Source organism: Oncorhynchus nerka, linkage group LG28, assembly GCF_034236695.1.
Source record: "Oncorhynchus nerka isolate Pitt River linkage group LG28, Oner_Uvic_2.0, whole genome shotgun sequence".
NCBI lineage: Eukaryota > Metazoa > Chordata > Actinopteri > Salmoniformes > Salmonidae > Oncorhynchus > Oncorhynchus nerka.
Window position 1 is genome coordinate 57,994,538 of NC_088423.1, and position 26,208 is coordinate 58,020,745.

At 43.7% G+C, this 26,208-nt stretch overlaps 1 protein-coding gene across 45 annotated transcripts in view; it reads left to right on the top strand.

Moving 5' to 3' along the window:
* The window catches only part of si:ch211-266g18.10 (nucleolar protein dao-5), a 157,221-nt gene that overhangs the window by 127,619 nt on the left and 3,394 nt on the right, over positions 1 to 26,208 (top strand). For 41 of the 45 annotated variants that reach the window (XM_065012940.1, XM_065012936.1, XM_065012931.1 and 38 more), the window contains 2 exons: positions 3,694 to 3,741; positions 3,858 to 3,905. In XM_065012940.1, the coding sequence (XP_064869012.1) occupies positions 3,694 to 3,741; positions 3,858 to 3,905 (96 nt within the window). The remainder of the gene's footprint in view (positions 1 to 3,693; positions 3,742 to 3,857; positions 3,906 to 26,208) is intronic. The other 4 variants (XM_065012916.1, XM_065012908.1, XM_065012919.1 and 1 more) reach the window with 1 other exon arrangement.

The window sequence follows — 26,208 nt, forward strand, 5'->3', positions numbered from 1 at the left end:
TAAGGCGGTAAGAGGAGCGACTATCTGACTAAAGTTGCGAACGAAACGCCGGTAGAAATTGGCGAATCCCAGAAACCTTTGTAGGGCTTTACGGGAATCTGGGCTTGGCCAATCCACCACAGCCTTAACCTTGTCAGGATCCACGCGAATACCTTCAGTCGAGACGATGTAACCTAGGAATGGAACGGATTGTGCATGAAAAATGCATTTCTCCGCCTTGACAAAAAGTCCATTCTCCAACAACCTCTGAAGCACTCGTCTGACGTGCTGAACGTGTTCCTGGAGAGAAGAAGAAAAAATCAGTATGTCATCCAGGTAAACATATATGAACTGATCAATCATATCTCTCAGCACGTCATTGACGAGTGCCTGGAAAACCGCTGGGGAGTTGGACAGCCCAAAAGGCATGACCAAATATTCGAAGTGCCCTCTGGGGGTGTTAAACGCGGTCTTCCATTCGTCCCCCCCCCTTATGCGAACCAAATTATATGCATTACGTAAATCCAACTTAGTGAACACGGATGCTCCCTGTAACCTTTCAAAGACTGAGGACATCAACGGTAAGGGATAGGTATTCTTCACTGTGATGTTATTCAACCCACGGTAATCAATGCAAGGACGCAGAGATCCGTCCTTCTTCCCCACAAAGAAGAACCCCGCCCCCGCTGGAGAAGAGGAAGGACGAATGAATCCAGATGCCAGAGAATCAGAGATGTATCTCTCCATAGCCTCCCTCTCAGGAACAGAGAGTGAATATAACTTGCCTTTAGGCGGAGACTCACCTGGCAATAATTCTATTGCACAGTCATAGGGACGATGCGGAGGAAGAGAAGCAGCACGGGACTTACTGAACACCTCCTTCAGGTCGAGGTATTCAACGGGCACGTTAGACAAATCCACTGCCTCCTCTAGAGACACAGAATCAGACACAGACAAACAAGCAGACACTAAACAGGACTCAAGACACTTGTTACTCCACATGGATATAGAGTTATGAACCCAGTCAACTCTGGGGTTGTGTTGGGTGAGCCAAGGGTGGCCGAGAACTAATGGTGCAAGGGGTGAGTCCATGAGTAGAAATGATAGTGTCTCAGTGTGATTGCCAGAAGTGATGAGTGTGATAGGTTCAGTGGTGTGAGAAATGTTGGGGAGTTCTTGACCATTGAGAGCGTTGACGGATATCTTGTGCGTGAGTGAGGTGATAGGAATCTGGAGTTTGTGAGCGAGCTTGAAGTCCATGAAATTACCCTCTGCTCCTGAGTCCAGTAAGGCTTGGGTGTCGTGCGTGTGGGTGGCCCATCTTAGTCTTACCGGGAGGAGAGTAGAAGATGAGGTCTTCTCTGTGGTGACACCACCCGATAGTAGCCTCATGCTTACTACCGGGCCTGATCTTTTACCGGGCAGGAGTGGATAAAGTGGCCCGCTCTACCACAGTAGAGACAGAGTCCTTGGGATCTCCGCCTCTCCCTCTCTTCCCGGGAGAGGCGAGCTCTCCCCAGCTGCATGGGTTCGTGAGCGGAGGCTGAACTGGCCGTGTTCCCGCCGCTGGCATGCCAGCCCTCCGTGTCGTTATATACGGTCTGTTAGGGCATGCTCGGCGGCCAATACGACTCAGACGAGGGTCGACCCTCAAGGCTAGTTCCACTAGTCCATTTAAACTCCTGGGAAGGTCCAGAACATAAATCTCCTTCTGGATCCGGTCCTCCAGCCCATGCAGGAACATGTCCCACTGCGCATCCTCGTTCCACTGACACTCTGCGGCCAGAGTGCGGAATTGGATGGAGTATTCCGATTCTGAACGGTCTCCTTGGCGAAGGTCAGCGAGTAGTCTGGCCGCCTCCCTACCCGCCACGGCCCGATCGAAGACCCTTCTCATCTCCTCGGAGAGTGTCTGGAAAGAGGTGCAGCATGGGTCCTGGTTCGCCCACACCTCCGTTCCCCAAAGAGCCGCTTTGCCTGATAGCAGTGTGAGTACGAAGGCTACCTTAGACTGTTCACGGTTGAAGGTCCGTGGCTGCAACGAGAAATGCATGGAACATCTCGTAAGAAAAGCTCTGCAATAGTCAGGATCACCTGAATAACCCTCTGGTGTCGGTAGCCGTGGCTCTAGCTGGGAATCCGGCTCTGGCGGGGCGGGTTGAACTGCCGGTGTAGGTGGCGCAGCGGAACCCCTCAGATGTTGTAATTGTTGGGTCAGCTGGGATACCTGCGTCGCAAGGGCTTGTACTGCCCGACCTGTGCTGGAGATGTTCTCCTCTTGTTGATCCATTCTCGTGATACTGCGGGAAATGAATTCGGTCAGACTCATTGAACTCGCTGCATCCATGGTCTGGTCAGATCGTTCTGTGACAATACAGAGGCGGATGCAAGATGCAAGCAACGATGGTTTAATGAATACAGTTTACAGTAGCAACAGGACAGACGGACTGTACTCAGACGGAATCCGACCCAGGGACTAGGGCGCATCTTCCGATGATAGCGTGCTGAGAAATCCAGGGGAGTGTGTCCGGATGGGTAGGAAGGAGCACAGCAGATAATTCACACAAGGGCGGCGAGAGATGAGTACGGACACACGACACAACCTCAGGGAAGTAACAACGATCTGACAACAAGAAACACTGGTTACAGAACATATAAAGGGAAGATAAGTGGTTCCAGCTGGCGCAGACAATCAGGCCGAGATTGGGAACCACGCCCACACAAACACGGGAGAGAGAGAGAGAGAGAGAGAGAGAAAGAGAGAGGGAGGCAGTGGATTCATGAACCGTGACAGCTACAGAGGGTAGTGTGTACTGCCCGATACATCACTGGTGCCAAGTTTCCTGCCATACAGGACTAGAGGAAGGCCCAACAAATTGTCAAAGACTCCAGTCTCCCAAGTCATAGACTGTTCTTTCTGTTGCTGCATGGCAAGCAATACCAGAGCGCCACGTCTAGGTCTAAAAAGCACCTTAACAGCTTCTTCCCCCAAGCCATGAGACTGCTGAACAATCAAATGGCCACCCAGACTATTTACATTGTCATGCATTTGTTATGCATTTGATCCCTGGTCCCCAAATGGCTTTGCTCCTCAAAAGGAGCAGATATAAAAGAGAGAACTTTACCAATGTCAACTAGATTGAATCATTCATTCTAACCATTTATGACATTCTGGTGAGCTCTATTTAGTCTTCAAGGGCAACATAAAGGCTAATGACAGAAGAGAAGCAGCATGTAGCCTAGAAACCTATTTAAATACAGTCTCTGACTATAACCTACAGCGCATTTTCTATATTAGCAGGTTAGTGTCGGGTGCGGGCCACAGGTTTTCACTTTATCAACTATAGTCAGGTGGATGCAGATGGGTTATTAGCAATTGCGGGCGAGTGCAGATGAACAAACAGCTGACCAGCGCACCACTAGTGGCTAGCACTGGGATTGAATACGTGACCCTCGGAGTGGGAGTCTGCAGTTTAAAGGCACATCCACCATCACCACCATTTAAAGGCACATCCTCCCCTCACAGCCTACATTGTCAATCAACACTACACAATATTTGACTCAAACGTAATGTTTGCATAACAAAAATTGTGAAATAATCAGCCTTAGGACAAGCAAAATCATCTTGTCCTAAAGCTGATGTTTTTATCGTACCTTCAGTTAAGAGCCGTGCTGTAATAATGCTATGTCATTTCTTGTTCCTACTTGTTTCAGAACCTGAGGGTGTGAAAGAGATGGACAAACCAGACCCTCTTAAGAAAGGTACAGTGTATGGATTTAGTTTCCATGCTCACCCATTCATGTCTTCTGTCAACTCAATACCCTTCGACTGTTATTTAGATAGGGTCTCATTCAAAACTGTTCTGTATTTGACTTAGAACCTGAAGCTACAAAAAAGAAGGCTAAGCCAGCAACTGTAACGAAAGGTACAGGTGTCGTTTTTGTTCATTTTAATCACTGTTGGATCTCTGTTAATTCTGTTTTCATGTCCTCCGGATCAGATGACCCCTGGATATAGCTTTGTTTTCTATATGTACAGTGCCTTCAGAAAGTATCCACACCCCTTAACTTTTTTAACATTTTTTTGTTTTACAAAGTGAGATAAAATGGATCTAATTGTAATTTCTTTGTCAACAATCTACTCAAAATACGCTGTAATATCAAAGTGGAAGAAAAATTCTAACATTTGTAAAAACAATTTGAAACATAACACACTAACATATCTTGAAGAATCACCTTTGGAAGAAATTACAGCTGTGAGTCTTTCGTGGTATTTTGTATTCGTATTTATTATGGATTAGCTGCTGCCATAAGGTTCCATATTAATCTGTTTTTTTAAAACAAATTTTACTGCTTGCATGAGTTACTTGATGTGGAGTAGAGTTCCATGTTGTCATGGCTCTATTTAGTACTGTGTGCCTTCCCATAGTCTGTTCTGGACTTGGGGACTGTGAAGAGACCTCTTGTGGCATGTCTTGTGTGGTATGCATGGGTGTCCGAGCTGTGCGCCAGTAGTTCAAACAGACAGCTTGGTGCATTCAACATGTCAATACCTTTCATAAACACAAGCAGTGACAAAGTCAATCTGTCCTCCAATTTGAGCCAGGAGAGATTAACATGCATATTATTAATATGTGTACATCCAAGGGCCAGCCGTGGCCTGTTCTGAACCAATTGCAATTGTCCTTTTTTGTGGCACCTGACCACATGAATGAACAGTAGTCCAGGTGTGACAAAACTAGGGCCTGTAGGGCCTGCCTTGTTGAAAGTGCTGACAAGAAGGTAGAGCAGCACCTTATCATAGACAGACTTCTCCCCATCTTAGCTACTGTTGTGTCAATATGTTTGACCATGACAGTTTACAATCCAGGCAAACTCCAAACAGTTTAGTCACCTCAACTTTCCCAATTTACACATAATTTATTACAAGATTTAGTTGAGATGTAGGGTTTAGTGAATGATTTGTCCCAAATACAATGCATTTAGATTTAGAAATATTTATTGAACTTATTCCTTGCCACCCACTCTGAAACTAATAACTGCAGCTCGTTATTGAGTGTTGCAATCATTTCAGTCGCTGTAGTAGCTGTATAGTGTTGAGTCATCCGCATACATAGGAACTCTGGTTTTCCTCAAAGTCAGTGGCAATTCATTAGTAAAGATTGAAAAAAGTAAAGGGCCTAGACAGCTGTCTCGGGGAATTCCTGATTCTACGTGGATTATGTTGGAGAGGCTTCCATTAAAGAACACCCTCTGTGTTCTGTTAGACAGGTAACTCTTTATCTACAATATAGCAGTGTGTGTAGTCATAACACATAACTTTTGCCAGCAGCAGACTATGATCGATAATGTCAAAGGCTTCACTGAAGTCTAACAAAACAGAAACCACAATCTTTTTATCACACATTTCACTTAGCCAATTTGTGTAAGTACTGTGCTTCTTGAATGTCCTTCTCTATAAGCATGCTGTAAGTGTCTTGTGAATTTGTTTACTGTAAAATAGCATTGTATCTGGACAAACACAATTTTTTCCAAAAGTTTACTAAGGGTTGGTAACAGGCTGATTGGTCGGCTATTTGAGCCAGCTTTACGATTCTTAGATAGCGGAATTAATTTACCTTCCCTGGAAGCCTGATGGCACGCACTTTCTAGTAGGCATCAATTGAAGATGTGGCAAATTAGGAATGGCAATATCGTCCGCTATTATCTTCCATCCAAGTTGTCAGACCGCGGTGGCTTGTCATCGTTAATAGTCAACAATATTTTTTTTCACCTCTTCCACAATAACTTTACGGAATTTATAAGTACAATGATTGTCTCTTATAATTTGGTCAGATATACTTGGATGTGTATTGTCAGTGTTTGTTGCTGGCATGTTATACATACTTTTGATAATCTTGCCAATGAAAAATTCATAGGAATCACTACAAAACATATTGTATGTCCTCTTATACACTATATTAGGCCCAGACTTTGGAAATTTGGTTTTCCTCGATATGGCTAGTATATTGTGATCACTACTTCCGACAGATCTTGATACTGCTTTCAAGAAAATGTCTGCAGCATTCGTAAAGATGTGATCAATAATTAATGATGATTTCATTCCTGTGTGGTTTCTAACTACCCTGGTAGGTTGACTGATAACCTGAACCAGGTTGCAGGCACTGGGTACAGTTTGAAGCTTTTTCTTGAGTGGGTAGTCAATATTTAAATCACCCAGAAAATATAACTCTCTGTTGATATCACAAACACTATCAAGCATTTCACACATGTTATCCAGATACTGACCGTTAGCACTTGGTGGTCTATAGCAGCTTCCCACCAGAATGGCCTTAAAACTTTTTAGGGAGTTGGTTCCGCTGTCGGGATCAAATCAGCTGAAATTTCAAGAGCGCCACATATAGTTTTTGATAAAAATCAAACTTTCATTAAAAAAATACAAGGTACTGAATTAAAGCTACACTCGTTGTGAATCTAGCCACCGAGTCAGATTTGTAAAATGCTTTTCGGCGAAAGCATGAGAAGCTATTATCTGATAGCATGCACCCCCAAAGTACTGGAACGTCATCTAAAACGACAGATTTTGCGGTAGCCGGCGCTACCCAAAACGCAGAAATAAAATATAAAACATTCATTACCTTTGACGAGCTTCATTCTTGGCACTCCTATATATATCCCATAAACATCACAATTGGGTCTTTTTCCCGATTAAATCCGTCATTGTATAGCCAAAATGTTGTTTTCTGAAGACCGGTCTGATCCAGGAATATTCCCTTTTACAAGACGCAACGTCACTTTTTAAAATGACAAAAGTTGCCTATATACTTTTACAAAACACTTCAAACTACTTTTCTAAACCAACTTTAGGTATTAATAAACATTAATAATCTATACAATTCATCACGGGGCGATCTGTATTCGATAGCAGCTCGTCTTGAAATCAGCGGCCATCTTTTCCATTTTAATAACATCCTGTTGAGAGACTTAAACAGGAAAGGGCAAAATGTCATACAACCAAGGATTAAGTCTGTTCGAAATGCCAGCACTGGCGACATCGTGTGGAAGCTGTAGGCGTTTACAGATCATCCTCATGTATTTGCAGTCGCCTTAAACAATACATTGACTGGCAGATTAATATATTTTTTGTGTTTTTGGAGAACAGTTTCTCGAGGGATTTTTACTCCTAAACACGTTGTGTTATAGCCACAGACACGATTTAACCAGTTTTAGAGACGTCAGAGTGTTTTCTATACACACATACTTATCATTTGCATATACTATATTCCTGGCATGAGTAGCAGGACTTTGAAATGTTGCGCGATTTTTAACAAAAAGCTGCGAAAATTCGCATGATCCTTAAGATTAAGGTTAAGGTGAGCCATATTACTTCAGCAGTATTTGACATGAGATCCTCTCTAACCTTAACAGGAATGTGGTTCTGAATATAAACAGCAACACCTCCACCATTGCCATTTCTGTATTTTCTGTAAACGTTATAACCTTGTATTGCTCCCACTGTATCGTCAAAGGTATTATCTAAGTGAGTTACAGACATAGTCAGAATATGAATATAATCTGTTGCTAACAAATGATTGATTTCATGAACCTTGTTTCTTAAAATCATATATTAACGTGGGCTATTTTGAGCACTTTTCTTCGGGGATGCTTACTTGCTTTCATTGTTTTACTGGGAAGCTTAGCAGCAGTAGATGTGCTCATGTTCTTTATGTTAGTGCAGGATGAGCTGCTCACAGTGGACTTCCTCCTAGGGCACACCGGCTTAGTGCTAACAGTATAAATGTGGTTCATAGGCACATGATTACTGCATATAATAGTTGTATGCGTAGTAGAGGCATTCGGGGCAGGTAAAGGGACATCAATTAGTTTGCTTATATTGTGTCTACCGATGCCCCTGGTGTAATGTACAATTGCTGAAGCATTATGACAACTACATGTCACAACAGTAGGGATTTGCTGAGCTGGGCTTGAGTCATTGATAAGTCATTTTCTTAATGCAGCCTTAACATGCTGTGAAAGGATCCAGGAGCCCAAATTATTTGGGTGGATTACATCCTCCTTATGAAACATGTTTTATTTCCAAAAGTTGTTGAAGTTGTCAACAAAAGCTACACGCATTGAGCTGCAATAATCATGTTGCCAATTGTGAAGAGAAAGAATCCTGCTAAAGCCTTCAATGCCGCGATTCAGAGATGGCAGAAGGACAGATTTGTTTTTTGTTAGTGTTTAGCAGATAGTCAATCAACTCTTTAAAATCCAGTTTCAACTGTTCAGAACTGCCCTTCATAATGTCATTAAAACCCACATGGACTACAATAGAATCGATTTCCTTGTCCTGGCGTAGTACTTTCGGGAGCAGCTTAGTAATGTAATTTGCTCAAGCTCCGGGATAAGACATTGTTTTTGCACAAGGAACGGTCACATTTCTTACCATGGAGTAGCCCAGAATCACAGCTGGCGAGAAGGACAAGGAAATCTGCCCACTCCCACGCTTCTCAGGATTCAGAGAACCCTTTATGGATGGGAGATAGGCAGGATAACTTGGAGGCCTGCCACATGCAGGGACAGAAGGTTGTCGACTTCGTAGTTGTAGACACAGGCACCCCCAGCAGCGAAGGTGCAGGAAGATCAGGCTCCAGGCCTCTTGTTGGGAGTGTATACTGCTTTGTGAGAAGTCGCCGTCTTCGGCTTCCATGGCCCGTGACATACAACCATTGTTGATGGTCTTGCTCCTCTTGCTGAGCTCCTTCTACTCTGCTATCAGATGGCGGAGCTCCGGGCAACAACGGCCAGTGAAAAGGCAGAGATGCATCCAACAAGCGCGAATGCAGCCCAGCCACGGGCGTAGAAAATGTTAACATTTATCACTCTATGTTTCCCCAGTTTCTTACGTAGGCTGGCGACCTGCAAGATCAATGAAGCCACCACAAGCCTATAATCCTCGGCAAGTAAACAATTTCCGCAATGGAACTCCAAGTGGTCCGGTTTATCCCGAAACAGTGCCTAATATATGCAGCTCCTACAGCGCTGGAACCATTCATTTATTTCTCCAGAGAAAGAGGGCTCCATTGCAAAACTCATCTGATACCAACTTCGTTAGCTTGATGGCTAACAGCTTAGCGTGTCCATCAAGCAGGCTTAAACTTGTCTGTTAAGGGGGATTCCAGGACAAGAAATAGCGGTCCTTGCTGTTAAAAGCTAACCGCGTTGCGTAATCCACGCAAAACCTAGTTTTGTATTTGTATTTATTGAAAATTGGTTTTGTTTCTATCAAAATTAACAAACCGAGTGTTTTCCAGTTTATAATGTTCAGCTGCGCACATGACGTGATGACGTGAATTTGCTTTGCAAAGTATCTCAGGCAGTAAGTCTCTAAATGCTTTCCACACCTGGATTGTGCAACATTTGCCCATTATTCTTTGCAAAATTCTTCAAGCTCTGTTGATCATTGCTAGACAACCATTTTCAGGTCTTGCCACAGATTTTCAAGCAGATTTAAGGAACTCAGGAACATTCACTGTCTTATTGTAAAGCAACTCCAGTGTAGATTTGGCCTTATAGGTTATAAGTAATGGTTATTGTCCTAATGAAAGGTGAATTAATCCCCCAGTGTCTGGTGGAAAGCAGACTGAACCAGGATTCCCTCTACGATTTTGCCTGTGCTTAGCTCCATTCTGTTTCTTTTTATCCTGAAAAACTCCCCGGTCCGATTACAAGCATACTCGTAACATACCCTGTAAAGACAGGTATTTACATAGTGTTTAGCTGCTGACGTTAAGCTGCATTTAAGTTTTTTCATGTAACAAAGCAATTTTTCTGAGGGGCTGCCAAATTGTGATAATTTCTTAAAAGGCCCAGTGCAGTCAAAAATGTAATTTTCCTTTTTGTATGTGTGTGTGTATGTGTGTATATATATATATATATATATATATATATATATATATATATATATATATATATATATATATATATATATATACAGTGCATTTGGAAAATATTCAGACCCCTTAACATTTTCCACATTTTGTTACATTACTGCCTTATTCTAAAATTAATTAAATAAAAACATTTCTTCAGCAATCTACTCACAAAACCCCATAGTGACAAAGTGAAAACAGGTTCTTAGACATTTTTGCAAAAAATAAATACCTTTTTTAGACCCTTTGCTATGAGACTCGAAATTAAGCTCAGGTGCATCTTGTTTCTATTGATCATCCTTGATTGGAGTCCACCTGTGGTAAATTAAATTGATTGGACATGATTTGGAAAGGTACACACCTTTCTATATAAGGTCCCATAGTTTACGGTGCATGTCAGAGCAAGAACCAAGCCATGAGGTCGAAGTAATGATTTGTAGAGCTCCATGACAGGATTGTGTCGAGGCACGGATCTGGGGAAGGATACAAAAAAAATTCTGCAGCATTGAAGGTCCCCAAGAACATTGGCCTCCATCATTCTTAAATGGAAGAAGTTTGGAACTACCAAGACTCTCGTTAAGGCTGGCTGCCCGGCCAAATTGAGTAATCGGGGAAGAAGGACTTTGGTCAGGGAGGTGACCAAGAAGCCGATGGTCACTCTGAGAGAGCTCTAGAGTTCCTATGTGGAGATGGAATAAACTTACAGAAGGACAACCATCTCTGCAGCACTAACCAATCAGGTATTCATGGTAGAGTGAACTCTTTGGTCTCAATGCCAAGTGTCACGTCTGAAGGACACCTGGCACCATCCCTACGGTGAAGCATGGTGGTGGCAGCATTATACTGCTGGGATGTTTTTTAGTGGCAGGGACTGGGAGTTTAGTCAGGATCAAGGGAAAGATGAACAGAGAGATCTTTGATCCAGAGCGCTAACTAATGTTGGTGCCAACTAATGTTGGTGTAGTCTAATCTTAATGTTTCATAATCCCTTAGAACTGTCTTTAAAAGAAAATTGTCTGATATGGTCATCATCAAGATCAGAGGTGAAATATGTCTTCACAGTCCATATTTGAAATCTGTAACAATTTTTTATCAAATGAAAATGTAGTCTATAAAGTTGTTTTGAATGGTATATATTATTTTACCATTTAAGGTGAAACATTTGAATTAAATATAGGCCTAATAGTTATATATTCTTAATCTATAATAATAATTATTTTTACATTCATCAGCCTTACTGTTTCCGATGCTCCTGAGGTCGATACTTTATTGGGGGCAAGAGTAGAAAACCCAGACCAGCTGTCTGGTATCATAATCACTTGACACGGTAACAACTGATCTGCTGGTTTATCCTTGTGGATTTTTTTATTGCAATTAAGCTTCGTTTAGCATGCAGGTGCATGTAAACTCCTGTTAGTAATGTTTTAAGATATCCAGCTGTATTGCGTAGCATAGCGCTACATTGGTAGTTGCAATTGACTCGTTGGGTTTTATGGGACTTGGGGACCGTGAAGATAACTCTTGTGGCATGTCTTGTGGGATATGCATGGGTGTCCAAGCTGTGTGCCAGTAGTTTAGACAGACAGCTCAGTGCATTTAACATGTCAATACCTCTCATAAATAAAAGTAGTGATGAAGTCAATCTCTCCTCCACTTTCTGCCAGGAGAGATTGACCTGCATATTATTAATATTAGCTCTGTGTCCATCCAAGCCATGCTGCCCTGTTCTGAGCCAATTGCAATTTTCCTGAGTCCTGTTTTGTGGCACCTGACCACACGACTGAACAGTAGTCAAGGTGCGACAAAACTACAACCTGTAGGACCTGCCTTGTTGATAGTGTTGTTAAGAAGGCAGAGCATCACTTTATTATAGACAGACTTCTCCCCATCTTAACTACTACTGCATCAAAAGTTTTGACCATGTCAGTTTACAATCTAGTGTTACTCCAAGCAGTTTACTCATCTCAACTTGCTCAATTTCTACATTATTTATTACAAGATTTAGTTGAGGTTTAGAGTTTAGTGATTGTTTTGTTCCAAATACAATGCTTTTAGTTTTATAAATATTTAAGGCTAACTTATTCCTTGCCAACCACTGAAACTAACTGCAGTTCTTTGTTGAGTGTGGCAGTCATTACAGTCACTGTAGTAGCTGACATGTATAGTGTTGAGTCATCCGCATACATAGAAACTCTGGCTTTACTCAGTCAGTGGTATGTTTTTAGTAAAAATTGAAAAAAGAAAGGGTCCAAAACAGCTACCATGGGATTTCCTGATTCAAACTGGATTATTATTTGATAGGCTTCCATTAAAGAACACCCTTTGTGTTCAGTTAAACAAGTAACTCTTTATCCACATTATAGCAGGGAGTGTAAAGCCATAACACATACGTTTTTCCAGCAGCAAACTATGATCAATAATGTCAAAAGCTGTACTGAAATTTATAACAAGACAGCCACCACAATAATTTTATCATAAATTTCTCTCAGCCAATCATCAGTCATTTGTGTAAGTGCTGTGCTTGTTGAGTGTCCTTCCCTAAATCAAATCAAATGTATTTATATAGCCCTTCATACATCAGCTGATATCTCAAAGTGCTGTACAGAAACCCAGCCTAAAACCCCAAACAGCAAGCAATGCAGGTGTAGAAGCACGGTGGCTAGGAAAAACTCCCTAGAAAGGCTAAAACCTAGGAAGAAACCTAGAGAGGAACCAGGCTATGTGGGGTGGCCAGTCCTCTTCTGGCTGTGCTGGGTGGAGATTATAACAGAACATGGCCAAGATGTTCAAATGTTCATAAATGACCAGCATGGTCGAATAATAATAAGGCAGAACAGTTAGAACTGGAGCAGCAGCACAGTCAGGTGGATTGGGGACAGCAAGGAGTCATCATGTCAGGTAGTCCTGGGGCACGGTCCTAGGGCTCAGGTCCTCCGAGAGAGAGAATTAGAGAGAACATATGTGGGGTGGCCAGTCCTCTTCTGGCTGTGCCGGGTGGAGATTATAACAGAACATGGCCAAGATGTTCAAATGTTCATAAATGACCAGCATGGTCGAATAATAGTAAGGCAGAACAGTTGAAACTGGAGCAGCAGCATGGCCAGGTGGACTGGGGACAGCAAGGAGTCATCATGTCAGGTAGTCCTGGGGCATGGTCCTAGGGCTCAGGTCAGTTGAAACTGGAGTAGCAGCATGGCCAGGTGGACTGGGGACAGCAAGGAGTCATCATGTCAGGTAGTCCTGGGGCATGGTCCTGGGCTCAGGTCCTCCGAGAGAGAGAAAGAAAGAAGGAGAGAATTAGAGAACGCACACTTAGATTCACACAGGACACCGAATAGGACGGGAGAAGTACTCCAAATATAACAAACTGACCCTAGCCCCCCGACACAAACTACTGCAGCATAAATACTGGAGGCTGAGACAGGAGTCAGGAGTCAGGAGACACTGGGTCAGGAGACACTGTGGCCCCATCCGAGGACACCCCCGGACAGGGTCAAACAGGAAGGATATAACCCCAACCACTTTGCCAAAGCACAGCCCCCACACCACTAGAGGGATATCTTCAACCACCAACTTACCATCCTGAGACAAGGCTGAGTATAGCCCACAAAGATCTCTGCCACGGCACAACCCAAAGGGGGGGCGCCAACCCAGACAGGATGACCACAACAGTGAATCAACCCACTCAGGTGAAGCACTCCCTGCAGGGACGGCATGAGAGAGCACCAGTAAGCCAGTGACTCAGCCCCTGTAATAAGGTTAGAGGCAGAGAATCCCAGTGGAAAGAGGGGAACCGGCCAGGCAGAGACAGCAAGGGTGGTTCGTTGCTCCAGAGCCTTTCCGTTCACCTTCCCACTCCTGAGCCAGACTACACTCAATCATATGACCCACTGAAGAGATGAGTCTTCAGTAAAGACTTAAAGGTTGAGACCGAGTTTGCGTCTCTGACATGGGTAGGCAGACCGTTCCATAAAAATGCAGCTCTATAGGAGGAAGCCCTGCCTCCAGCTGTTTGCTTAGAAATTCTAGGGACAATTAGGAGGCCTGCGTCTTGTGACCGTAGCGTACGTGTAGGTATGTACGGCAGGACCAAATCAGAGAGATAGGTAGGAGCAAGCCCATGTAATGCTTTGTAGGTTAGCAGTAAAACCTTGAAATCAGCCCTTGCTTTGACAGGAAGCCAGTGTAGAGAGGCTAGCACTGGAGTAATATGATCAAATTTTTTGGTTCTAGTCAGGATTCTAGCAGCCGTATTTAGCACTAACTGAAGTTTATTTAGTGCTTTATCCGGGTAGCCGGAAAGTAGAGCATTGCAGTAGTCTAACCTAGAAGTGACAAAAGCATGGATTAATTTTTCTGCATCATTTTTGTGCAGAAAGTTTCTGATTTTTGCAATATTACGTAGATGGAAAAAAGCTGTCCTCGAAATGGTCTTGATATGTTCTTCAAAAGAGAGATCAGGGTCCAGAGTAACGCCGAGGTCCTTCACAGTTTTATTTGACACGACTGTACAACCATTAAGATTAATTGTCAGATTCAACAGAAGATCTCTTTGTTTCTTGGGACCTAGAACAAGCATCTCTGTTTTGCCCAAGTTTAACCTCTTGCTTCTACTCGGGACGCTTGCGTCCCAACTAGAGCTCTGGAAATGCAAATGCGCTACGCTAAATGCTAATAGTATTAGTTAAAACTCAAAAGTTCATTAAAATACACATGCAGGGTATCGAATTAAAGCTACACTCGTTGTGAATCCAGGCAACAAGTCAGATTTTTAAAATGCTTTTCGGCGAAAGCATGAGAAGCTATTATCTGATAGCATGTAACACCCCAAAAGACCCACAGGGGACGTAAACAAAATAATTAGCATTTCGGCGTTACACAAACCGCACAATAAAATAGAAAACATTCATTACCTTTCACCATCTTCTTTGTTGGCACTCCTAGATGTCCCATAAACACTATTTGGGTCTTTATTTCGATTAAATCGGTCCATATAAAGCCTAGATATCGTTATATGTAGACTGTGTGATAAACGAAAAAACATCGTTTCAAAACGTAACGTCATTTTTTAAAATTCAAAAGTCGACGATAAACTTTCACAAAACACTTCGAAATACGTTTGTAATGCAACTTTAGGTATTAGTAAACGTTAATAAGCGATAAAATTAATCAGGAGGCGATGTAAAGATCATTAGCTGTCCGTCTGGAAAAATGTCCGGCTAGAAACTCAACGAAAATATCCGGTCCTAGACCTGAGGAGATACGGTGGCCTGCATGTGTTTGACCAAGAAAAAACTCGAAGGGAAATGACAAGACTCTAGACACCGTGTGGAAGCTGTAGGTACTGCAACCTCAGTCAATTAATTGTGGTTCACCTTTATCAATGGGTTCAAGTAGCGCATGGATATATTTTCCCATTTTCAGTGATCAGTTTTTCCTGTGCTTTTCGATGTAAATGCCGTTCTGGTAAAGCCACAGCAGTGATTTAACCAGTTTTATAAACGTCTGAGTGTTTTCTATCCACACAGACTAAGCAAATGCATATACTATATTCCTGGCATGAGTAGCAGGGCGCTGAAATGTTGCGCGATTTTTAACAGAATGTTCAAAAAAGTAGAGGGTCGACTTAAGAGGTTAATAGTAGAAAGTAAGCATGATGAAATTATGTTGTCAATTTGTTTACAGTAAAAGAGCATTGTATCTGGTTAAACACATTTTTTTCAGAAGTTTACTAAGGGTTGGTAACAGGCTGATCGGTTAGCTATTTGAGCCAGTAAAGGGGGCTTTATTATTCTTGGGTAGCGGAATGACTTTAGCTTCCCTCCATTTGGTCCGATATACTTGGAAGTGTAGTGTCATCATTTGTTGCTGGCATGTCATCCCTAAGTTTGCTTATCTTGTCAATGAAAAAGTCATTAAAATAGTTTGCAATATCAGTGGGCTTTGTGATGAATGAACCTTCTGACTAAATAAATTATTTTCTTTCCAAAAATTTAATTTAAGGTGCACCAAAGATTTTTACTATCTTTGTTTCATTATGTAGTTTAAAAATATATATTTTCTTTAGTCTAGTCACATGATGTCTTAATCTGCAGTACGTTTGCCAATCAGTTGGGCTGCCAGATTTAATTGCCATACCTTTTGCCTCATCCCTCTCAACCATACAATTTTTACAATTCCTCGTCAATCAGGCTATTATATTGTGATCACTACATCCTATGGATTTGGATACTGCTTTAAAGCAAATATCTGTGTTAGTAAAAATGTGATCAGTACATGTTGATGATTTAATTCCTATGCTGTTTGTAACTACCCTGGTAGGTTGACTGACAACCTAATCCAGGTTGCAGGCACTGGTTACAGTTTGACATTTTTTCCTGAGTGGGCAGCTTGATGTTAGTCAGTCAATATTTAAATCACCAGAAAATAAACTTCTCTGTTGATATCACATACATTATCAAGCACTTCACACATATTATCCAAATACTGACTGTTAGCACTTGGTGGTTTATAGCAGCTTCCCACAAGAATGGGCTTTAGGTGAGGCAGTTCAATGGCTGGATTAGGAGAAAACTGAGTATGGATCATCAACTTTGAAGATGCTCCACAATACTAACCCTAATGACAGATGTAATCCTGTACAGAATACAAATATTCAAAAACATGCATCCTGTTTGCAGCAGGGCACTTAACTTCTTCGAGATAGGGGGCGCTCTTTTAATTTTTGGATAAAAAACGTTCCCGTTTTAAACAAGATATTTTGTCACGAAAAGATGCTCGACTATGCATGTAATTGACAGCTTTGGAAAGAAAACACTCTGACGTTTCCAAAACTGCAAGGATATTATCTGTGAGTGCCCCAGAACTAATGCTACAGGCGAAACCAAGATGAAGTTTCATACAGGAAATGCCCCAGATTCTGAAGGCGCTGTGTTCCAATGTCTCCTTATATGGCTGTGAATGCGCCAGGAATGCATATTTTGAAAATCTGAGATGACAGTGTTGTTAACAAAAATCTAAGCTTGAGAGCTAGCATATTGATTTCATTTCATTTGTGATTTTCATGAATAGTTAACGTTGCGTTATGGTAATGAGCTTTTGAGGCTGTATTCACGATCCCGGATCCGGGATGGCTCGTCGCAACAGGTTAAGTAATACTGCCAGAAGGGTGGCAAATATTTTTTTTTGCCTGAATACAAAGTGTTATGTTTGGGGAAAATCCCACATAACACATCACTGAGTACCACTCTTTATATTTTCAAGCATGGTGGTGGCTGCATCATGTTATAGGTATGCTTGTCATCGGCAAGGACTAAAAGTTTTTTATTATAAAAAATAAAAGGAATACAGCTATAAGCACAGGCAAAATCCTAGATGAAAACCTGGTTCAGGCTGGCTGCATACCAAGATGAAATTGAATGTTCCTGAGTGGCCTAGTTACAGTTTTTACTTAAATTGTTTTGAAAATCTATATCACGACTTGAAAATGGCTGTCTAGCAAGGATCAACAATCAACTTGACAGAACTTTTAAAATAATAATTTGCAAATATTGTACAATCTAGAGTGCAAAGCTCTTAGAGACATACCCAAAAACACTCACAGCTGTAATTTTTTTCCCCAAAAGTGGTTCTTTAAAGTATTTACTCAGGGTTGTGAATACTTACAGAAATATAGTATACCATTTACATATTACATTTTTTTAACTATGCAACAAATACTCAAAAAATGTTTTCACTTTGTCATTAACCTCTTACGTCGACCCGACGCGCAGGCTTCTCATCTAGCCATCTGGAAATGTAAGTGCGCTACGCTAAATGCTAATAGCACTCGTTAAAACTCAAACGTTCATTAAAATACACATGCAGGATATTGAATTAAAGCTACACTCGTTGTGAATCCAGGCAACAAGTCAGATTTTTAAAATGCTTTTCGGCGAAAGCATGAGAAGCTATTATCTGATAGCATGTAACACCCCAAAAGACACGAATGGTACGTAAACAAAATAATTAGCATAGTCGGGCGCTACACAAAACGCAGAATTAAAATATAAAACATTCATTACCTTTGATCTTCTTTGTTGGCACTCCTAGATGTCCCATAAACATCCCTATTGGGTCTTTTTTTTCGATTAAATCGGTCCATATATAGCCTAGATATCGATCTATGAAGACTAAAATTGCGTTTTATAACGTAACGTCATTTTTTAAAATTAAAAAAGTCGACGATAAACTTTCACAAAACACTTCAAAATACTTTTGTAATGCAACTTTAGGTATTAGTAAACGTTAATAATCTATCAAATTGATCACGGGGTGATGTATATTCTATAGCTGTACGTCTGGAAATAATGTCCGGGTAAATCTCAACCAAAATATCCGGTCGGAGACCTGAAGAAATGGGCTGTCTCTTGTTTGTTTGACCAAGAAACAAGTGGAGGGACAAGACTGTTGACATCGTGTGGAAGCTGTAGGTATTGCAACCTCGGCCCCATTTAATGTGGATCACCTTTATCAATCGGTTGAAGTGGCGCATGGATATATTTTTCCATTTTCAGTGATCAGATTTTCCTGCACTTTTCGATGAAACGCACGTTCTGTTATAGTCACAGCCGTGATTTAACCAGTTTTATAAACGTCTGAGTGTTTTCTATCCACACATACTAATCATATGCATATACTATATTCCTGGCATGAGTAGCAGGGTGCTGAAATGTTGCGCGATTTTTAACAGAATGTTCGAAAAAGTAGGGGGTAGGAGTAACAGGTTAAGAGGCTCCTCTGTCCTCTACTTTAACTGTATTAATGGCACCTGATTGAACTTGTTATCAGTATAAAAGAAACCTGTCGACAACCTCCAACAGTCACACTCCAAACTCCACTATGGCCAAGACCAAAGAGCTGTCAAAGGACACCAGAAACAAAATTGTACACCTGCACCAGGCTGGGAAGACTGAATCTGCAATAGGTAAGCAGCTTGGTTTGAAGAAATCAACTGTGGGAGCAATTATTAGGAAATGGAAGACATACAAGACCACTGATAATCTCCCTCGATCTGGGGCTCCACGCAAGATCTAACCCCAAAGCCTACCATCAGTAACACACTACGCCGCAAGTACTCAAATCCTGCAGTGCCAGACGTGTCCCCCAGCTTAAGCCAGTACATGTCCAGGCCCCTCTGAAGTTTGCTAGAGAGCATTTGGATGATCCAGAAGAAGATTGGGAGAATGTCATATGGTCAGATGAAACCAAAATATAACTTTTTGGTAAAAACTCAACTCGTCGTGTTTGGAGGACAAAGAATGCTGAGCTGCATCCAAAGAACACCATACCTACTGTGAAGCATGGGGGTGGAAACATCATGCTTTGGGGCTGTTTTTCTGCAAGGGACCAGGACGACTGATCCGTGTATAGGAAAGAATGAATGGGGCCATGTATCGTGAGATTTTGAGAGAAAACCTCCTTCCATCAGCAAGGGCATTGAAGGTGAAACGTGGCTGGGTCTTTCAGCATGACAATGATCCCAAACACACCACACGGGAAACGAAGGAGTGGCTTCGTAAGAAGCATTTCAAGGTCCTGGAGTGGCCTAGCCAGTCTCCAGATCTCAACCCCATAGAAAATCTTTGCTGGGAGTTGAAAGTCCATGTTGCCCAGCAACAGCCCCAAAACATCACTGCTCTAGAGGAGATCTGCATGGAGGAATGGGCCAAAATACCAGCAACAGTGTGTGCAAACCTTGTGAAGACTTACAGAAAATGTTTGACCTCTGTTATTGCCAACAAAGGGTATATAACAAAGTATTGAGAGACTTTTGTTATTGACCAAATACTTTTTTTCCCACCATACTTCGCAAATAAATTCATTAAAAATCCTACAATGTGATATTCTGGATTATTTTCTCATTTTGTCTGTCATAGTTGAAGTGTACCTATGATGAAAATTACAGGCCTCTCTCATCTTTTTAAACTTTTTTGCCCCACCATATATAGTTGGAATCAAAGTGATAATTAAACAACAGAAGATTGATATAGTTTTGCATTGCCTGATCGAATGGAATTTTCCCCCTCCGTTACACCTCATAATCAGGATTGTAGTGTTAAGTCAATTGCAGTTTGCCATTTATTTATTTCTGTCTGAAACCCAGTCTGAATCTACCAAATGATAGCTGTTGCTTTTCAATAGCACAACAAATGGCGCTGACAGAGAGGGCTGCCTCGATTCTAGTCCTTAGGAAACTTTGCAGTATTTTCTTTTTTATGTATTATTTCTTACATTGTTAGCCCAGAAAATCTTATGTGTTATTACATACAGGCGGGAAGAACTATTGGATATCAGAGCGGCATCAACTTACCAGCACTATGACCATGAATAGGATTTTCCCGAAGCGGATCCTTTGTCCAGGGCATTTGAACTGGTTTCTAGTCAGACTTCGGAGGCTTGCACACCACCCACCGCTTCCGAGTATATTATCCGTTAATGTCCAGTCCCTAGATAACAAAGTTAACAAAATCGGGGAAGGTTTGCATTCCAGAGAGACATCAGGGATTGCAACGTACTTTGTTTCACAGAAACATGGCTCTCTCAGGATATGCTGCCAGTACAGCCACCTGGATTCTCAGTGCATCGCACCGACAGGAATAAACCTCTCTCTGAGAAGAAGGGCAGAGGTGTATGTTTCATGATTAACGACTCATGGTGTAATTGTTCACCTGACCTAGAATTCCTCACAAGAAATTCTCTTTGGTTATTGTCACAGCCATGTATATCCCCCCTCAAGGCGATACCACGACGGCCTCCAAGGAACTTCACTGGACTTTATGCAAACTGGAAACCATATATCCTAAGACTGAATTTATTGTAGGTGGGGATTTTAACAAAGCAAATTTGAGAAAAAAGCTACCTAAATTCTATCAGCATATCGACTGTAGCACTCGCGCTGAAAAAACACTGGACTATTGTTACAATGCATACAAGGTCCTCCCCCACCCTCCTTTCTGCAAATCTGACCACGACTCCATTTAGCCCCTCCCTTCCTATAGGCAGGAACTCAAACAGGAAATACCCGTGCTAAGGACTATTCATTGGTCTGGCCAATCGGAATCCACATTTCAAGATTGTTTTGATCACGCAGACTGGGATATGACCCAGGTAGCCTCAGAGAATAATATTGACGTATACGCTGATCGGTGAGTGAATCTTTAACCTCTTCAGTCGACCCTCTACTTTTTTGAACATTCTGTTAAAAATCGCGCAACATTTCAGCGCCCTGCTACTCATGCCAGGAATATAGTATATGCATTTGCTTAGTCTGTGTGGATAGAAAACACTCAGACGTTTAAAAAACTGGTTAAATCACTGCTGTGGCTTTACCAGAACGGCATTTACATCGAAAAGCACAGGAAAAACTGATCACTGAAAATGGGGAAAATATATCCATGCACTACTTGAACCCATTGATAAACGTGAACCACAATTAATTGACTGAGGTTGCAGTACCTACAGCTTCCACAGGGTGTCTAGAGTCTTGTCATTTCCCTTCGAGTTTTTTCTTGGTCAAACACATACAGGACACCGTATCTAATCCGGTCTAGGACCGACTGAGTTTCTAGCCGGACATTTTTCCAGACGGACAGCTAATGATCTTTACATCGCCTCCTGATGAATTTTATCGCTTATTAACGTTTACTAATACCTAAAGTTGCATTACAAACGTATTTCGAAGTGTTTTGTGAAAGTTTATCGTCGACTTTTTGAATTTTAAAAAATGACGTTACGTTTTGAAACGATGTTTTTTTCGTTTATCACACAGTCTACATATAACGATATCTAGGCTTTATATGGACCGATTTAATCGAAATAAAGACCCAAATAGTGTTTATGGGACATCTAGGAGTGCCAACAAAGAAGATGGTGAAAGGTAATGAATGTTTTCTATTTTATTGTGCGGTTTGTGTAACGCCGAAATGCTAATTATTTTGTTTACGTCCCCTGTGGGTCTTTTGGGGTGTTGCATGCTATCAGATAATAGCTTCTCATGCTTTCGCCGAAAAGCATTTAAAAAATCTGACTTGTTGCCTGGATTCACAACGAGTGTAGCTTTAATTCGATACCCTGCATGTGTATTTTAATGAACTTTTGAGTTTTAACTAATACTATTAGCATTTAGCGTAGCGCATTTGCATTTCCAGAGCTCTAGTTGGGACACAAGCGTCCCGAGTAGAAGCAACAGGTTAAGGAAGTATATAAGGAGGAGCTGTCGTACCCAGTGAGACAATTAAAACCTACCCTAACCAGAAACCGTATAAAGATGGCGGGCCTGCTGGTAAATAAAGCCCACCCAACCAGAAGCGGAGCTACCTACGGTAGGATTCCTGACAGTACCGCCCCCCGACGCGCGGCTCACGCAGGTAGCCTCAGAGAATAATATTGACGTATACGCTGATCGGTGAGTGACTCTATAAGAAAGTGTATAGGACCTGTCGTACCCAGTGGGACAATTAAAACCTACACTAACCAGAAACCGTATAAAGATGGTGGGCCTGCTGGTAAATAAAGCCCAACCCAACCAGGAAGCGGAGCTACCTGAGTCCTGACAGTACCCCTCCCCCCTGACACCGGCCTCGAGGGCGACCCGGAGGGTGAGGCGCAGGGCGATCCGGATGGAGGCGATGGAAATCCCTCAACAGTGACGGTTCCAAGATGTCCCCCACCGGTACCCAGCACCTCTCCTCCGGACAGTACCCCTCCCAGTCCACGAGGTACTGCAGGACCCTCACCCGGCATCTCGAGTTCAGAATTGCCGATATCGTGTACACCGGGGACCCCTCGATGTCCAGATGGGGCGGAGGGACCTCCGGAACCTTAACGTCCTGCAGGGGACCAGCTACCACTGTCCTGAGGAGAGAGACATGAAACGAGGGGTTAATGCGATAATAGGAAGGGAGTTGTAACCAAAAACACACCTCGTTTATCCTCCTCAGGACTTTGAAAGGCCCCACACACTGCGGCTCCAGCTTCCGGCAGGGCAAGCGGAGGGGCAGGTAATCGGGTCGAGAGCCAGACGCTGTCCCCCGGTGCAAACACGGGGGCCTCACTCCGGTGGCAGTCAGCACTCCTCTTCTGCCGTCCACTGGCTTGTTTGAGGGATTCCTGGACGGCCTTCCAGGTTTTCTTGGAGCGCTGCACCCACTCCTCCACCGCAGGAGCCTCGGTCTAACTCGGATGCCAAGGTGCTAGGACCGGCTGGTAGCCCAACACACACTGAAAACGGAGATAGGTTCATCGAGGAGTGACGCACCTAGACCACTCCCTTGGCTGGTCCTGGCAATACGACCGCAGAAACCTACCCACCTCCTGGTACACTCCTCCACCTGCCCATTACTCTCTAGGTGATAACCGGAGGTCAGGCTGACCAAGACCCCCGGAAGCTCCATGAACGCCCTCCATACCCGGGACGTGAACTGGGGACCCCGATGAGAGACTCCAGTACCCCATAGTGCTGGAAGACATGGGTAAATGGCACCTCCGCAGTCTGTAGGGCTGTAGGGAGACCGGGCAACGGGAGGAGACGGCAGGACTTAGAAAACCAAGACCATAGTGTTCCCCAGAGACGGGGGAAGATCGGTCAGGAAATCCACTGCTAAGTGAGACCATGGCCGTTGTGGAACGGGGAGGGGTTGTAACTTCCCTCTAGGAAGGTGCCTAGGAGCCTTACTCTGGGCGCACACTGAACAGGAAGAGACATAAAACCTAACGTCCCTAGCAAAGGTGGGCAACCAATACTTCCCCCGGAGGCCCCCCACTGTCCTCGCCACCCCAGGATGACCCGAGGAGGGTAGGGTGTGAGCCCACCGAATCAGTTGGTCCCGAACACCAAGCGACACGTACTTAGGCCCAGCCGGACACTGAGGAGGCGCAGGTTCCGCCCTCAATGCCCGCTCGATGTCTGATTCCACCTCCCATACCACTGGTACCACCATCCTCGAGGCTGAAAGGATGGGAGTAGGCTCGATGGACTGATCCTCCGTGTCATAGAGACGGGACAGCGCGTCGGCCTTTGTGTTCAGGGAGCCTGGTCTATAAGACAGTGAACCTGAATCGGGTGAAGAACATGGCCCACCTTGCCTGACGTGGATTCAGTCTCCTAGCTACCCGGATATACTCCAGATTCTGGTGGTCGGTCCAGATGAGAAAAGGGTGCTTAGCCCCCTCAAGCCAGTGTCTCCACACCCTCAGGGCTTTTACCACCGCTAACAACTCCCGGTCCCCCACATCATAGTTACGCTCTGGTGGAGTTTTGGAGGCGTACCCGAGCGTTTTGATAGCATGGCACCCACCCCAGCCTCGGACGCGTCCACCCCCACTATGAATGCTAGAGAGGGGTCCGGGTGCGCCAACACAGGTGCATCCGTGAACAGCGCTTTCAACCTATTGAAGGTTCTGTCCGCCTCTGCCGACCACCGCAAACACAACGGCCCCCCTTCAGCAGTGAGGTAATGGGGGCTGCTACCTGGCCAAAACCCCGGATAAACCTCCGGTAGTAATGGGCAAACCCAAGGAACCGCTGCACCTCCTTCACCGTGGTCGGAGTCGGCCAATTACGCACGGCCTTAATGCGGTCACACTCCATCACCACCCCCGAGGTGGAAATGCGATAGACCAGGAAGGAGACGGCTCGTTTGGAGAACACACACTTCTCAGCCTTGACGTATAGGTCATGCTCCAGCAGTCTACTTAAGCACCTTGCGCACCAGAGACACATGTGTGGCGCGGGTGGCGGAATAGATCAGAATATCATTGATATAGACAACCACGCCCTGCCCGTGCAGCTCCCTGAGAATTTCATCTACAAAGGAGTGAAATACAGCTGGAGCATTCTTTAACACATACGGCATGACGAGGTACTCATAGTGGCCCGATGTGGTACTAAACACGGTTTTCTACTCGTCTCCATCCCGAATACGCACCAGACTATTCGCGCTCCTGAGGTCCAGTTTTGTGCTCTGTGAAATGATTCCACCGCCTTAGCAATGAGAGGTAACTACACTCCACTTTGATGGCATTTAGACCTCTGTAATCAATGCACGGACGCAGACCTCCCTCCTTTTTCTTCACAAAAAAGAAACTCGAGGAGACGGGTGAGATGGAGCGCCGAATGTACCCCTGCCCCAGAGATTCCGTGACATGTCTCCATAGCCAACGTCTCCTCCTGTGACAATGGGTACACGTGACTCTTGGGAAGCGCAGCGTTTACCTGGAGATTTATCGCACAATCCCCCTGTCGATGAGGTGGTAATTTAGTCGCTCTCTTCTTACTGAAAGCGATTGCCAAATCGGCATATTCAGGGGGGATGCGCACAGTGGAAGTCTGGACTCTCCACCGACGTGGCACCGATGGAAACTCCCATACACCTTCCTGAACACTCTTCTGACCACCCCTGGAGAACTCCCTGTCTCCACGAAATCGTAGGATTGTGACTAGCCAGCCAGGGAATCCCCAGGACCACTGGAAACGCAGGTGAATCGATAATGAAGAGACTAATCCGCTCCTTATGATTCCCCTGCATCACCATGTCCAGTAGAACCGTGGCCTCCCTGACCAACCCTGCCCCTAATGGCCGGCTATCTAGGGAGTGCACAGGGAAGGGAGAATCTATCGGCACTAGTGGAACACCCAGTTTGATGGCGAGTCCGCAATCCATAAAATTCCCAGCTGCGCCTGAATCGACTAGCGCCTCATGCTGGGAAGAGAGGAAAAAATCAAGAAACAAAATCAAGACAAACATTTGACCAACAGGGGGTTCTGGGTGAGTTTGGTGCTGACTCACCAAAACAAATGCCCCAAACACGGGGGACTTAAACAGTCCAGCAACAAACAAAAAACACAGGCGGGCCTGCTGGTAAATAAAGCCAAACCAATCTGCCTAAAACAGACACAGGTGAAACGGAAAAGGGGAAAAGGGATCAGTGGCAGCAAGTAGGCCTGTTACGACGACCGTGGAGCGCCACCCGAACAGGAAGGGGAGCTACCTTCGGTAGGAGTCGTGACACCAACCTTAATATGATGGTTATTATATCAATATTTGCGCATAAAGACGTTTCCACTGCTATTTCTCACATAATTCATTTTACAGACTCTAAAAGATCCCACCTTGTCTAACATATTTTGTTTTGTCGACATAGTTTACCAACAATTTTGCATCAGTTTCCATCAGACCTGTACTTTGTACTTTACTAACATAAGGTTGGATGGAAACCTGGTTAATGGCACAAAAATGGTTAGAAGATTTTCAGA